Source organism: Lissotriton vulgaris, chromosome 11, assembly GCF_964263255.1.
Source record: "Lissotriton vulgaris chromosome 11, aLisVul1.2, whole genome shotgun sequence".
Taxonomy (NCBI): domain Eukaryota; kingdom Metazoa; phylum Chordata; class Amphibia; order Caudata; family Salamandridae; genus Lissotriton; species Lissotriton vulgaris.
In genome coordinates this window covers 270,810,848-270,827,860 of record NC_141699.1, presented here as the reverse complement: position 1 = coordinate 270,827,860, position 17,013 = coordinate 270,810,848, and the positions used below count along the sequence as shown (strand labels likewise).

Here is a 17,013-nt window from a genome sequence, read left to right as displayed (position 1 = left end):
TTGCAGTCCTATACACAGTGGTGAGGGCAATCTCTCTAGCTCATGCTCCCCTGGTATAGCCATCTATGGACGAAATTGTAACTATGGTATGTGGTGTTATTGTTTGCTATAGACCGCTCTGTGGCAGGAGGCGGGGTGGGGGTAAGAAATCCCAAACATGCCTTAGAATTGGTGTGTTGGTTACCTGGTGTAAGGGCTGTCTATAGTGTACGGATAAGAGGGTTGTAAGCGGGGTTTGGATCTGAAGAATAGTCTACGAAAAAGTATTTTCCATAGCCCCTTTATGCATTATTGTTATGCTGGTGGTGCCTTATGAAGTGAGCAGACAGCCTCGGTTGTCCTGTGAGAGAAAAGCACAAGGACAGACAATGCACTCTTTAGAAGCACAGGTACACTCGCTCGCTTTGGTCATTCCACCGAGAAAGAGAGAAGGGGAGAGAGAAAGAGAGAGGGAGAGAGAGAGAGAGAGAGAGAGGGGGGGGGGGGGTTTGTGTGTGTGGGTGTGTGTGCGTGTGTATGTGTGTGTGTGTGTGTGTGTGTGTTTGGGTGTGTGTGTGTGTGCGTGTGTATGTGTGTGTGTGTGTGTGTGTGTATTTGTGCGCGTGGCGCACATGTGAGCAGGCTGTTCAGTGTGTAGGCTGTGTGTGTTTTCGTCTGCATGTATATATGCGTCTGAGATTGTATATGCAAGCATGCGCGTGTGTGTTTGTGTGTTGCTGTGTTTGTGCAGGTGAATGAGCATTGTTTCTCTATGAAAGGGTCCTGGGGTCAATGTATATCTCCATCCTATGTGATATGTGTTCATGCTCCTAAGTGTGCATATCTGATTGTGTGAGTCTGTGTTTTCTGTCTGCTGTATGTGTCCGTGTGTGCTTCTCTGATTGTGCACGTGTGATATATGTGTGAGTCCAGGTGGTTCTGTGCCGCATGCCTTCATTCTCCCCAGGTACGGTGTGTGTAATTGTGTGTCCGTCTATATGCGATGGCGTGAGTGTCCGTGTGTTGCAGGCTCTGCACAGTATCGGGCACAGTATGCTTTACTGGCCCATCCTTCGCTCTGTGAGTGCGTGTGTGTTTGTGTGTGAGAGGGAAAGGTGTTAGTAGGTTCTGCCACGCGACCCCTCGTCATGTGTGGCCCTTGTCAAGCCTTCATCATGTTCATAAAGGTGTGCTTTTCATTATATGTGTGTGTTATGAAAGTGTTTGCCTGCGTGCGTGTTGCATGTAAATGCGTGGAAGAAAATTCGGGGTGCGCACTTAGTAGTTTAAAGTCCTTGTCCACCTGGGCCGCTCCCCACCAGTATGTGATTACCTGACTTTGTGTGCGCGTGGTGTTATGTGCATAGGGCTTTGTGTGAGAGGTTGAGATTGTGATGCGTGTGGCTTGGTGCGTCCTTGCCGTTGTGTGTTTGTGTGTTCGAGAGCAGGGTTGGGCTAGCCAGCAGCTCTAGTCCAGGACGCCCCTATATTCATCACTGTTGTGACTGGGTGAATGTGTGTGTCAGTGTGTGTCTTCATGTGTGTAAAGATGATCCTTCCGCGTGCACCCTCACAGAATGCAATGCTTTCCATCGCACCCCCTCTCGGCCAGTGTTTGGGGGCAGTGCGTGTGTATTTGTGTGCCCGTCCATGTGTGTGAGTGTGCCATGGCTTGTGCAGATGTTGAGGCGCAGGTTCCGGAGGCTGCAGCCCGTGCCCATGACGCCCCCTCCCGCCTGTGGCTGTGAATCTGTAGGTGTGACTGCGCGCGTGTGGTTGTCTTTGTGGTGGCTGCTTGTGGGTTCGTGTGCCTGGCAACGCGTGTTCAGTGTGATTGTGCCCATGCCCGGGGCGTGCGTGTGTCTCTGTGTGGTGCGTGTGTGAGCAGGCTCTGCAGTGTGTAGCTGCCTTCGGAGTATGCAGCTCGTGTCCGTCAGCCCCGCGTGTTTCTCTCGCTGTCGCTGTCTCCCTGGCGCGAGTCTCTCTGGCTGAGGGAGGGGAGTGAGTGAGTGAGAGAGGAGGGAGTGCGCGCTGCAGCCGCACATACTACAGGCAAGAGACACCACGGCAGAGACACGCACCGCTCCGAGCTCCCGCTGTGGACACAATTCATCTCAACGGGACCCGACCTGACCCAGTCCTGCCGGGGGCCAAACCCCGCGCCCAGCGCTCCCGCTGCTGCCTCTGCGCCCGGGGCGCTAGATTCCTTCCTAATACTGCATTCTGACCCTCCAAAGACCGAGACGACCCTAGGGAGGCTGAGACGACCCTCGGAGGACTGAGGCAGGTGGGTCCTCCAGAGGTGAGGCCACCCTCGCATGGCTGAGGTAGGGGCCCCTCGAGAGAATGAGGCAATTCTTGCGATGCTAATCGGGCGCAGGACGGGCTGAGGCGCCCTTCGGTGGTCCGAGACGACCCCCCAGAGCAGGAGGTGGCCTGCGAGCACTTGACATGACACGTTAGAGGGTCAAGCGATCCTCGAGCAGCCGAGACAGCCAGACAGCCCTCGCCAGGCTGCATCGCCCTCAACAGGTGGAGCATCCCTGAGTGGCTGAGGTGGGCTCCGTCAGGCTCGGGTGTTAATTGGGACCTGGAAGGCAGCGGGACGCACGCTTGGACACCCCAGAATCACCGGACCCAGGAGCCTTGGCTAATGGCACCTGTAACACAAATGGATCTCATTGCACCGTTGAAAGGATTGCCGAGCAGAAGTCGTCAATGAATCGCTGAGGTCCGGGGATGTAGGACAACCGCAGTCTGCCAATGACCAGCATTAGACGCGCAGGAACTCTACGAGGCGTGTTTCACACCATGGTTCAAGAAACGTGTGATGCCATCCCCTGGGGGCTTCAGCGCCCTATATCGGAGCTCACACAGGGCGCCTGATATATGGACAGACTGATAGACGCTGGAGCTACAAATAAACCATCAAGTGTATAGCAGAGTGAATAACAGCCTCAACATTGCACACCAGAAGCCCAATTGGAACAATTGGGCACCGATGAGCTGTTGATCGCCGACTGGAGAAAGAGCAAAAGCCAAGAATAAGCAAGCGATGCAGATCCTGTGGATAGCTCCTCTGTGAGAATATCCAAAAGATACCAGTTCAAAGAAGTGGAAGACACAACAAAGGCAGATCAGGTTGAGAGCACACGGGCAAGAAAAAACACAAGACGGCAGGACAAGAGATTGGCCAGCATTGGCTGCTTGGTGGAGTACACGACTGGGGAAGAGTGGAAATTACTAAAAGACATCAAATCCAGGTCAGGCGAGAATCACCTTCTTAAGAACAACCACAAGACACCAGGACAAGAGATTGGCCAGCATTGGTTGCTTGGTGAGTACATGACTACGGAAGAGTGGAAATTACTAAAAGACATCATATTCAGGTCAGGCGAGAATCATCTTCTTAAGAACAACCACAAGACGCCAGGACAAGAGATTGGCCAGCATTGGTTCCTTGGTAGAGTACACGACTGGGCCAAGAGTGGAAATTACTAAAAGACATCAAATCCAGTCCAGGCCAAGATCACCTACTTAAGAACAACCACAAGACGCCAGGACAAGAGATTGGCCAGCATTCGTTGCTTGGTTGAGTACATGACTACGGAAGAGTGGAAATTACTAAAAGACAGCAAATCCAATCCAGGCCAAAATCACCTATGTAAGATCAACCACAAGACGCCAGGACAAGAGATTGGCCAGCCTTCGTTGCTTGGTTGAGTACACGACTACCGAAGAGTGGAAATTACTAAAAGACATCAAATCCAGTCCAGGCCAAGATCACCTACTTAAGAACAACCACAAGACGCCAGGAAAAGAGATTGGCCAGCCTTCGTTGCTTGGTTGAGTACACGACTACCGAAGAGTGGAAATTACTAAAAGACATCAAATCCAGTCCAGGCCAAGATCACCTACTTAAGAACAACCACAAGACGCCAGGACAAGAGATTGGCCAGCATTCGTTGCTTGGTTGAGTACACGACTACGGAAGAGTGGAAACTACTAAAAGACAGCAAATCCAATCCAGGCCAACATCACCTTTTCAAGAACAACCACAAGACACCAGGGCAAGAGATTGGCCAGCATTGGTTCCTTGGTGGAGTACACGACTGGGCCAAGAGTGGAAATTAATAAAATACATCAAATCTAGTCCAGGCCAAGATCACCTTTTTAAGAACAACCACAATAACAAGGTCAAACGGTTTAGCCAACTTTTGGTGCCTGACTGAGTACCAGGGTATGTGTAGAGGGAGAGGTGGGACGAAAAAACAGAGGAAGACCATGTGGAAATCATTTCTGTAACAAGACCACAAGACTTCAGGTCAAAAAATTGAACATTACGTGATTCAGTAGCAGACCAGGGAAGAGTGAAAGGTACAAAAAGCACCAGATGCAGATCAGTTGGAGGTCACCTCTGTAAAAACAAACAGAAGCAATCAGGTCAAAGGTAGTGCCGAAATGTAATGCTTGCTTGAGTACCAAACCTGGGCTATAGTGGAAGGTACTAAGGACAACAGATGCAGATCAGGCCAGGTCAAAGGACTGGCTATATTTTGGCGCTTGATGAGAACAGGGCTGTGAAAAGGTGGAAAGCACAAAACTCAACTGTTACAGATCAGGTGGAACCAGCCGGATAACACAGCGAGAAACAAGATCAAAGGGCTGGTCAGCATTGAGTGATTAACCGCCGGGAAACCCCACAAAAAGGACCTGCAAGACGCCAGGTCAAAGAGGTCACCACCTCTGGGTACGTGACTGACTGCTAGGCTGGGAGAGGCGAAGTTACAACAATTCCGCAGCTCGAGAGCAGGTTCAAATCACTTCTTTAGGAAGCTCCACCAGAAGCCACTTTTGGAGGGGGTGACCAACACATGAAACGGGGGTTTCTGTGGCGGGGCTCGGGCGCATAGCGGCAGGACCCGGTCCCCTCGGTTGGTCCCGTGTCCGTCCCCTGCTTGGGTCTCCACACTTCATGAGAGCAGAGCGCCTAGACTGGGACCCCCACACCCGCCAAGATGCCGTTCCACCCGGTGACCGCCGCCTTGATGTATCGAGGAATATACACCATCCCCGACCTGTTCGCCGACCACCAGCCCGTCGACATCCCCGAGGACGAACTCGAGGGTAAGTGGAGAACCACTCAGACTTGAGAGGGAAGGCGGGATACAGAGATGGGGCGAGGAGAGCCGGTGAGAGCACAGGAGGAGAGGAGAACCAAAGAGAGAAAAAGAGACACACGCAGAAAAAAAAGAGACGATGACAAAAAAATCACAATAAGGAAGACAGATGAGTAGGAGTAACAAAGTAAAAAGAAAAGGAGGGGTACATGGAGGCCAGCCGAGTGATGGAGGGGTAGAGAGAGTGGGGGGTGTACAAAGGGTAACGAAGGGCTAAAAAAAATGGAGAGAAATAACAGAAGTAAGAAGGGCAGAGAGATTGGAGGGAGCAGTGAGAAATAGAAAGTAAAGAGAGAATGGACCGGCAGACGGACTCGGTTAAAAAAGACACTCTAAATCTCCCATCCTTTTTCCTTTTTTTTAATGATTTTCTTAACCAACCCCTGCCTCCCACCCCCACGTCCCATCCTTTACTTTCTTGTTTTTGGAAACAGGCGAGATAGCGAGGCAAAAAGAAAGATACACAGAAACAGTTAAACCAGAAAATGGTAGCAAGGAAGACAAAGGGGCAAGAAAAAGAAAGACAGAAATGGGTGGAGACCAAAAAAGAGAAGAGTCAATGAGATTGTAAGAAATGAAGCATGTAATACCAAAGTCGGAAAAGAAACAGGCGGAATGAGGGCGAGGGTTAGACAGGGGGACTTGTAAAAAGGGAAAGGGAAGTGGAAGTTGTGGGAGGAAAGGTAGATTAAAGAGGAAAGAAGAGAGTGAGGAAAAGGGCATGGGTATTAAAATCAAAACCTGAAAGAGAGAAGACGGGGACTCGATGAAGAAAGAAAGAAAAACAGAGAGCAGGGAGCGAAGGCGACGAAGAATCGAGTGGGGTTGAGAGGGGGGGGGGAGAAGGAACGCGTCGCGCAGAATGAGTGAGCGCCGAAGCTCTCGGCCTCGGCTTCAGTGAGCAGGAGATCGGCGCGGTTCTAACTGCGCTCCTGCGTGGTGCCTCGTGCCAGTCAGCGCTACTTCCTGGTCCTTCGTGGCGCTCTGCGTGCACGGCATTACTCGCCATTCGTGCACTCTGTGATACTGGCCAGATACTCAGCCCGAACCTCTGGTACTCTAGTGATGCTTTATCTTACTCTGCAATACTGAGACAATCCTCGGTTCTTTGGAATTCAGTTTGGTTTTTACAGTACTGTGGTGTACTCCCTGGTACCCGTTGCCTACTTTTAATACTCCTTGGCAGTGCTCAGTTTGCTGAAATTAAGAAATAAATAAAAAAAAAGTGAAGGGGGCGGGGTACAGAGTTGGATGCCGGGTTGCTGAATACAAATACCCAGTTTTCATTCAATCTCACGTCTTTCCTACCCCCACCGTACACCTCCTTATTCAACCCCGCATTCTCTTTGCCACTTTCCCTACCCTCCTCTTCCTTTTCTGATTTGTCTCTTTTGCTCTGAATCATAGTCTGATGAGGAAAACATAAGTCCTAGTTCCCACAATCAGAGCCGGGGCTCACCACGCGCAACCACCGGCACAAATTAAGGCCCACCTGTATTAAGTCATAGGACTCTAGTATTTCGTGACACCAGCACGTTCTCAGCAGTACTCCGCATTCTTCGGAGCTGTTTCTGGGCGCATATTGGTACGAATACTATGTGGTATCCCGTGGCTTCCTCAGGTACTCCAGGTACTCAGTGGTACTTCTTATACTTCTATGGTGCCCTCCGGTACGTACTACAAGTCTGACACGCTGCAGTATTGTGTGGTACTGCCACTTTGCAGTCATCTGTGACATTCCGTATTTATTTCTAGGAGTGGGCCACATTTTACTTACGCTGGAGTAATTACGGTAATTTTACAGTACTGTTTTGATGAGAAATTACAGAAATTTACGCAAGTACGTGCGTTCACTTTATTATAAGTAATCTGGCACAAAAATCCTACCCAAGGTGCACAGCAAAAACGGACTTGCAGAGCGCAAGCAGCTGCTGGTGTCCGAGTTCTACTGCATTTAGCGCTATTTTCTTAGCACAACATGCATCCTCGGGTCAATTTCGGACAAGGGGTCCATTCTGCAATAGGAAAATAGCACAGAAGGATGGGTTACGCTCCTGGTGTATTTCCTCATGATGGCGAGTTGTCCACCCTAGTTGTTCCCGCTGCTCCGCTGTTCTCTGTGCTGCTTGGCCGGACTTTGGGGTAAACAGCGGTATTATGTGAATCTCTCGAGATCACACACCAGCCGCTGGCCTCACAAATGACGATTTTGGCCTGTATAAACGTACATTTCACCTTATAACACAGCAAGTCATGTGTATAGCGCAGCATCGTAAAGGAGTATACACAGCATAGCACTGCCTAACGAGGCCTGGTGTAACCTGGGGTTAGCTGACCTTATATAAAACAAGAGGTGTGAGGGTACACTGCGAGGCAGGAGCAGCGATGGAAAGACAAGTGTACAATATTTTATCAACAAAGTTGAGCGCATCTACAATTCACTGGACGCCAGAAGGAGTGCCTCTAAATCATGGCCATATACCTGCCCATCTGACCTTCCCTGCTCCATACAAGCCCTTCCACCTATGTCCTTTAAAGACCTAGAAACCCTGGCTGTGAAGGTGAAGTCTGGTTCTCCAGACGATCCGGTTAAACCAGACACCTTCAGGAAATTCCAGGACTGTATCTTGCTTGAGGGCTGGGAACTGATCAATAGATCGTTCCAGTCAACAATAATCCCTAAATCCTGGAAACATGCCAAGGTTGTTCCTCTACTGAAGAAACCAGCACTGGATGCATCTCAGCCAGAGAATTTCCGGCCTATATCTTTACTCCCGTACTTGGCCAAGGTGATGGAATCACATGTTAATATCACCTTGACCAAGTATCTGGAAGACAATGAGATCTTGGACAGGTCACAAAACGGATTCCGGCATAAGCATAGCACAGAATCCGCCCTGCTGGCAGTCACAGAACAACTGAGGGCATCGCAGGACCTGGGCAACACCTCAGCATTGATCCTGCTCGATCTTAGTGCGGCCTTCGACACGGTCTCCCATGAGATTCTCCTCCATCGTCTGGGGGAAATCGGGGTTAGTGGCGGGGCCTTGGCCTGGTTTGCGTCTTTTCTATCTGATCGCTCCTTTCAGATCCATGCCCCTCCATACCTGTCTGGCACGCACCCCCTCAACTGTGGTGTCCCCCAGGGTTCCGCTCTGAGCCCCACGTTGTTCAACGTGCACGTCCGCCCCCTTGCCCTTTTGGCCAAAGACCGTAAGATTAATATGATTTCATACGCGGACGACACGCAACTGATCTTCACCTTCACTAAAAACAACGTGCTGGACCAGCTAAAATTTCCTGAAGATGTTCTGGCCATCTCGGATTGGATGGCTGACAACTATCTTCAACTCAACTCTTCAAAAACGGAGGTGCTTCTGATCGGAAGTGATTCTCATAAATGGGACCATCAGTGGTGGCCTGCGGCATTGGGTTCTCCCCCTCAACCGAAAGAGGTAGTCAAGAATCTGGGAGTCCTGATGGACAACTTCCTCTCTTTCGAGCTACATGCAAAAAAAGCTGCAGGAACCTGCTTGGCCGCCTACGTGGACTCAAACCCATTCTGGGATTTTTCGATGCCACCACCCGTCAAGTAATCATTCAAACAGTGGTTTTGTCACATCTTGACTACTGCAACGGGTTGCTACTGGGCGTCAATAAAACGGTCATGAAGAGACTTCAAAGGGCTCAGAATGCGGCTGCCCGCACCCTTTTTGCCCTACCTAAATTCTGTCACACCTCCCATCTTCTTCACCGCCTGCACTGGCTGCCCATGGAACAGAGAATTCAGTTTAAGACTCTCTGTTTGACCCATAAGATCTTACAAGGCCAGGGCCCCCAGATATTGCAGGGAATTTGTACTTTCTATGTTCCCACACGAGTATTGCGCTCTGCAGACCTGCATTTGGCCTGCACCCCCAGGGTGCGCAGGAGTAGAGCGGGAGGCCACTCCTTTAGGTCTCTGGCCCCTGCCCTATGGAATTCTATTCCATTCGATGCACGCAGCACACAAGATCACTGGACCTTTCGAAAACAGATTAAAACCTGGCTGTTTGCCTCCATTTAGCGATGTAATTGCACTTGCCTGCGCTTGAAAGCGACTATACTTATCTGTCCTTTCTGCTGTGTCTTTCCCCTACTGGTTCTGTCTGGGAGCGCTGGGACGCACCGTTGCCGGGGCAGCCATGCGCTATATAAGCTCGAATAACATAACATAACATAACATTGGGAGACAGAGGCCGAGGTGGACAGGCATGGGTTACACTGCGAGGCAGAAGTAGTGGGCAGCCATGAGTGTACACTGGGAGACAGTGGCCGAGGTGGACAGACACGGGTTACACTGCGAGGCAGGAGTAGTGGGCATTCATGAGTGTACACTGGGAGACAGAGGCCAAGGTGGACAGACACGGGTTACACTGCGAGGCAGAAGTAGTAGGCAGCCATGAGTGTACACTGGGAGACAGTGGCCGAGGTGGACAGACACGGGTTACACTGCGAGGCAGGAGTAGTGGGCATACATGAGTGTACACTGGGAGGCAAAGGCCAAGGTGGACAGACACGGGTTACACTGTGAGGCAGGAGTAGTGGGCAGCCATGATTGTACACTGAGAGACAGTGGCCGAGGTGGACAGACAGGGGTTACACTGCGAGGCAGGAGTAGTGGGCATACATGAGTGTACACTGAGAGACAGAGGCCAAGGTGGACATACACGGGTTACACTGCGAGGCAGGAACAGAGGGCAGCCATGAGTGTACACTGGGAGTCAGAGGCCGAGGTGGACAGACACAGGTTACACTGCGAGGCAGGAGTAGTGGGTAAACATGAGTGTACACTGGGAGACAGAGGCCGAGGTGGACATACACGGGTTACATTGCAAGGCAGGAGTAGTGGGCATACATGAGTGTACACTGGGAGACAGAGGCCGAGGTGGACAGACACAGGTTACACTTCGAGGTAGGAGTAGTGGAAAGACAAGTGTGTACACTGGGAGACAGTGGCCGAGGTGGACAGACACGGGTTTCACTGCGAGGCAGGAGTAGTGGGCATACATGAGTGTACACTGAGAGACAGAGGCTGAGGTGGACATACACGGGTTACACTGCGAGGCAGGAGTAGTGGGCATACATGAGTGTACACTTGGAGACAGAGGCCGAGGTGGACAAACACAGGTTACACTTAGAGGCAGGAGTAGTGGAAAGACAAGTGTGTACACTGGGAGACAGAGTCCAGGGTGGGTTACACTGCGAGGCAGGACCAGTGGGCGGATATGAGTGTACACTGTGCTGCTTAAGGAAAGATCTACAGACATGGATACATTAGCAGACATAGGGAGAGCTGGACAGACGGGTGTACACTGTGAGGTAGAAGAGATAGGACAAATATGAGTGTACATAGCAAGGCAGACTCTTCAGCAGAAGCAGACCACTGGGGCTCTGTTGAAGGAGCATAGATGCTCTCAGTCAAGACCAGTAGCAGCGCCACTACAGATTTACGACCATAAAGTAGTGGGCTCTGCTTTGTATGGGGATGAACTCTGGGGGTTCGAGAGCTTAGAGGGTCTCTTAACTACGAGAACACATTTCTGAGATCCCTTTGCTCTCTCCCCTAAAGCACCCTGCTTCTTCCTCTAAGACTTGATATGTGTAGGTAATCCATTGTGAACAAGGCACAATTTACCCACATTGCTCTTTTGCCTGCACCTGAAACAACCCCCTGAGCTGTCATATTATGCTGCTGCAGCCGATGAAGTTTGTGAACGCGACTGTTTCAACAAAATTGGGTTGTTTACTAAAGTCCGATCCCTACTCGCAGCAATACATGTAAATGTAAATGTATAGGCATTTATATAGCGCACTACTTACCCGTAGGGTCCCAAGGCGCTTCGACCGCTGCGAAACCCTTCCTGGCTTCCCTGAGAGATGGTCCCTTAATGGGTATCTCCAGGGTGAGACCAGGCATCCCCGGCGGTCTGGTGGGGCCGTTAGTGAAGATGAGGCAAGCTAATGCCCAGAGTTGCCGAGTGTAATCGCTGATCAGAGTGGGCACCGAGGCGAGAGCATTATCGAGTCCGCTGACCCTGGTCCAGAAACCTGCCGCGCCGGGAATCGAACCCTGGTCCTGGGCCGTCCTCTGCTCTCGGGGCTGCCACCTCTAACCAGTGAGCCACACTACTCCACCAATAGGCTAGGGGAGCTCATGGAACGTCAATGATCCTTGTTCTTTACCAAGCAAAAGGCTGCCTAAGTACCAACACTGGAACTGGGTGGCTCAGTCTAGTGTAACACATTCACATTGTGGTCGCCTCACAATTGAATTTATGGACTTCGAAACCCAAAGCGTACACAAGCAATATTTGGAGGCCATCACAATTCCACAGGATAGAAAGCTTTATATCCAATTTAGACTTGGATCACTTCCTGTGAACTCCTTTACAGCCGGGTGGCGACGGCCCTCATCAGTGCAGCTACATTGCCCTGGTTGCCCCAAGTCTGTTGAGACAATTGCACACATTTTTTTTGTTTGCTCAATGTACAACTCCCCGAGACGTGAATGGTTGGAACCTGTCTGTAGGTTGCTGGGAACACGTTGTCACCAGGAAGCGCTGCCTATTTTAAAATCGGATTTAAGACCACTTGTTGCCTGTGCAGTAGCTAAGTTTCTGGAGAAAATGTGGATAGTTAGAAGGTTCACGTTAAATAAGTGATACTGTGTGCCTTAAAGTTTCTTTTCTCCACCCACCCCAACCCCCCACCCCCCCAATTCGCTAAATGAAAACATGCCAGTTACAGTATGTTTTTATATTATTGTTTGTGGTCCGATCCTTTTATTGTGATCCTATAGTGGGCTCTTCGATGCACTTTACCAGGGCTTTCCCCTTGGACAACCACTCTTTTATCTTTTTTAATTATTTTGATCATGATTGCTCTTTTTCTTAATAACAATTTATTGTAATGTATCCAATGATCATTTGTCATGCAACCAAACCCGAGGTTCTGTAATGTAAGCATTTGCACTTATACGGTCCTTACAAACTTAATGTGTTATTGCAATATATCCATCTCTGCCATTTTGTACTGTAAGCACTTGCACGTTTATGGTCGGAAGGACCTAATAAAGTTTGACTTGACTTGAGTGTACATTGGGTGACAGAGGGAGAGATGTACAGACGTATTACACTGTGAGGCAGAAGGCGAGATGGACAGACATGGGTGGACACTGCGAGGCATAAAGACAGTTGTTCAGATATAGGTGTTCAACGAGAGACAGATGGGACAGACATGGGTGGACTTCATGAGGGATACAGAGAGATGTACAGATATAGGTGTACAATTAGAGACAGAGGGAGAGATGGGACAGATATAAGGGGACATCGGGAGGCCAAAGGAGAGATGGACAGACATGGGGTACACTTGGAGATAGAGGGAGAGACGGGTACTGAATTATTGTATGCACCTGGGTAAAAGTGACAGGCAGCTGGTAGATATCATGGGATACAGTGTGTGAAATAGACAAACAGATAAATGGATGCATGGACAGATTGGTGAATTTGTGTTCACAAGAAACAGAGGTCTAGGTGAACAGATACATATAAGTGTATACACTGGAGGTGAGGGCGAGATCCAAACAAGAACAATTCACAAGAAACACTGGGGCACAGGAGCGAGGTGGATAGACAGGTAAATGAGTGTACACTGGGACACAGGGTGAGATGAACACGACACCAATAGCTAGATATGCGAGGAGACAGGAGAAATGGGCAAACACATGAACGAGAGACAGAGGCAGAGATGGACATGATGGATACACTACAAACAGTGATTAACAGCAAGATATCACATACAAATACACACACAGGTGCAGTCGGAGGTTTATGAGGATGCAGACTGTCAAATGTATCTGGGGTTGGTGGGGATAAGGTAGCATAAGAACGGCTGCAACAGACTCATTTGAGAAGTTGGAGGAGACAGTGCCATTGAAATAGGAGGAATTTCATCTCACCCTTGAATACTCTATAGTACTAATATGTATCTAGTCACCAGGAGACATAAGCAGAAAAACACACACACAAAACAGAAGTAGAGATAAACAAGCATTTGCAATGCAATCAGTCCCACATTTGTTAAAGTTAGAGCTAGCGGTGTAAATGACAATATTTTTTACATATTTTGTTTTGTGGAATCATCTTGTAATAAAAATAGCTGGGAACAAAAGGGAAAATGGGAGTTTCTATAATACAATTTTAAATAAGTAGGGTTTATTTGGTAGAATCACGATTAACCATGGCACTATTTAACACAGTTCGGAACAAGTGAGAGGTGTGGGGAAAGATTTTGAAGCAGTTCTTCGGTGGTAGAGTTTGGCTATTGAAGGTTGAAGGTATGAATGTATTATAGTGAGAACGATTTTTCACCTGCAAGTAGTTTGTTAGCAGGGACTAGTAGCATCAAAGAAATACATGGAAGCATTTTTCAACAGAAGAGAGCGAGATGGCAGAAATAGTGAGTATTTTAACTGACCACTGCACAGGCCGGGAGCGAAATACTATCCTTAGTGACAGGCTGCAAACAAAATAAGCAACAACAAATAAACAAGCGCAAAGTGCGTTGTTGTTCAAGCAGCAGGTGCTTTGCAAATAGAAGGCGCACAACAGCTCAAGTCCCCTGACAGAAGAGCAGCAGCACCTTTGAGGTGATTTGATGGAACTGCTGTGTCAACAAAGGGAGACTCCAACATGAATCCCCAAAGTGAGAGGATGTGGTGCAGTGGTCAGAGCTGCTGACTCGGGAGCTGGGCATCCGTGTTCAAACCTTTAAGTCGGCTCAACATCCTGTGAATCTGGGAAAATAATTTCATCTCCTCACTTCCCGCACTACATAAATATACTAATTAAAGTAAATAAAAAAAAAGCAAAGCAGCAATCTCGGAGGAGTGATGGGGTGGGCAAGCAGTGTTGTGGGAGGGGGTAACGGGGTGGGGGAGAGATCGCACAGGGAGATTAAGTATGAGAAGCGGTATTTAAATTAAACAAAAAAAGCAGAAATCTCGTAGGGGTTGTGGGGGCGCACAAGCAGTGTTGTGGGAAGGGTGTGGGGGTGTGGTATGACAAAGGAAGATTAAAGTGACAGCAGGCAAATGAAGCTGAAGCGAATTAAACAGAACACCTATTGAGCAGAGACAGGCTAACAAAACAAAAGTGCTCTCAAAGGTCTCTAAATACCCTGACGAGTAAGAGCACATGTAACAGCGGCAGTCCTCATGGGAGGATACAAAAGTCCAAAAGAAGGGACTACTATGCGTATTCGCCAAACAAAAGTCAGCATTTGAAAAAGGACAGAAAGAGGAACCAAATAAAAAGATGGGCGGTGCTCAAAGCCCATATTCTAGATACAATATAAAACAATGGGGTAGCCCAGTGCAATCGCCTTTAGAAACTGCTTTAGTTTAATTGTTTCTCTTTGTTCGGAGCTAGGGGCAACTCTCGTCCTCCGTGTCTGTTCAGAAAGACGTATTTCTGAACAGACACAGAGGACGACAGTTTCTAAAGGCGATTGATAGGCCTTGGAAGAAGACACGAGGGTCGTGTGAGGAGGCGGAAGGCCCCTTGATTTCACCCTCCCCCTTATGAATAAGATTTCCCCATGGAGTCCCGTGCGCCAGACACCGGAGGAATGGTTTACAAGATTAATCCTTGTTGAAGTGACCAGAGGACATCTGAGTTAAAATCATTAGCAGCGCACGATTAGGACTACTGTGCCACCATATATGACAGGGTGGAAGCCCTACAAATGTGAGCAGGGACATTTGGTCTCTCCACTCTATGATACATGTCCAAACCACACAAACTATTTAAGTACCCACCCTTAATTTGTTTTCCTCACAGGCTACACACAGACCTTCTAGTTAGTACCGAGGTAGACCCCAACAAGACGGTTATACTATAGCACATATTTCAGGGGTCGAAATGTCGACGCTTTATTGCCAAGAGTTGATGATCGCTCAGGATACAAAGAAATAATTTGATTAATTGCTCACTGGGCTGATATTTCTATTTTTCAAAAACTTTGCAGTGTTTAGATATAATTTTTCTTTGTCGTACATGTCCATGTATTTTGTGTAATGTGTTGTGATATGTAAATATTTAAATATTTGTGTTCACTGAAGTTCACAAGTCTTAAAATGTTAGTACAGAAGAATCATTCTGTGTGTATATAAATATATGTATCTACTTAGGTTTAAACTCAACTTTTCAAAATACTGATATAAAAAATATATCATGAAAAATAATACAAGAGTGCTGCGGTTCTTGGTTTGGACTTAAGTGTAATTCGCTCTTTCATTTGTTGATTGTTCTCATCCAGTTGGAGAGACATAATTGTATAAAGATATTTTTGATTTTCAAGAGTGGCAGAACCACTGTTCACTTATAGAATATTCTAGACACAGCATGTTTTGGAGAGACAGTGCATGGGCTGCCTAGGCGAGACCTAAAAATTAATAACTACATACTGCAGCACAGGCGGATAGGAAGACAGAGACATTTAAATATACAACAGCAGACAAAGGAAGTGGGAGATACCGCTACGAATAAATAAAATATTGGAAGAGATGGCGACATGAACACGTACAAGTAAATATTTACTAAGAAAAAGTCAGAGAGATATATGCAAATTAATGTATATTTATGCACTGGAAGAGCAATGGATGAGCAATCATGCGACTGAAATACAGTTTGAGATGGGAGAGAGATGATTAGAGAGGGATAGATATAAAGACTGGAATAGATATGAAGAGACTGGCACACAGATTAATAGAGATGCACTGAGGGACAGTGGAAGCAATGAACACTGATGTTTATTTTTGTATAAGTTGACTGGATTGAGAAATAAACAGAGGTATGAATAGTTAGAAAGCAAGAGATTGACTTAGAGTGAGGTGAGTAGATATACACACTGTAGGATAGAGGAAGATAAGGGCACACAAATCAACAAATATGCACCGGCTGCCAAAATGCGGGCACCCATAGTCATGAAAATACATACACACATGTGCGCACACACACACACACACTCTCTCTCTCTCTTTTTGTCTCTTTCTATCGTGAGAGCTAGAGGAAGAAGACATGAATAAACAGATGTATTCAAAAGGACATAGAGGGAGAAGTGGATACATAGATAAATACCCACGCATACAAGCTGTCAGAACCTGCTTGGGGTGTCTTGAGGCATGCAGTGGCTAGTAGGCCACAACAGTGGAGAGAGGGGTCATTTGCCTCTGATGCCCAAGGATCCATCCTATTATGGCTCTGCAAACTGGGCCAGGTACCATATCTTTAGCATTTGACCGTTAGTGGTAGTCATGGCAAGCAGTTAAATGCTTGAATGCATTAAGCTCAGAACGCAACAATCACCTAGCAGCATAATAACCGACTGTCCAACCAAGTGCTTCTCTTTTTAGAAAATAAAGTACTTTAAAAACACTCATAAGGAAGATATTACACACTACAATATACAAGCACTAATTCACTGCCGAATGGTCACCCTATGTAAGGTCCCATTTGCTCAGCACCATCTTCCCATCACTCTGTGTAAGGATAGTGTGGCAGGTTTCAGGTACAAGTGCAGTGCTATCCCTCTGGCATTTAGAGTGTGCTCTGAGGTATACAGTTTCTAGTGCCAATATCTATCTCAACAATGTAAGTCTTTTAGTCCTGTGTCGGTCGTGATCGGGGCCCACAGCATGAATCTGCTCTCTCCTCCATCTTCTGGGACAACAATGCACTGGCATGTCCCTGACTCCAGTATTAGAGGTAGCAGCTGCATGCCTGTTACCCGGGGATTGGCTTTTGTCAGGCTC

The 17,013-nt window shown here is 48.0% G+C and overlaps 1 protein-coding gene across 1 annotated transcript in view; it reads left to right on the top strand.

The window, feature by feature from the left end:
- The first annotated feature begins 4,850 nt into the window (after positions 1-4,850).
- The window catches only part of CABP7 (calcium binding protein 7), a 575,747-nt gene continuing 563,584 nt past the window's right edge, over positions 4,851-17,013 (top strand). Inside the window, exon 1 of the mRNA XM_086944739.1 lies at positions 4,851-5,106. Coding sequence (XP_086800865.1) covers positions 4,998-5,106 — 109 coding nt within the window. The 5' untranslated portion in view covers positions 4,851-4,997. The remainder of the gene's footprint in view (positions 5,107-17,013) is intronic.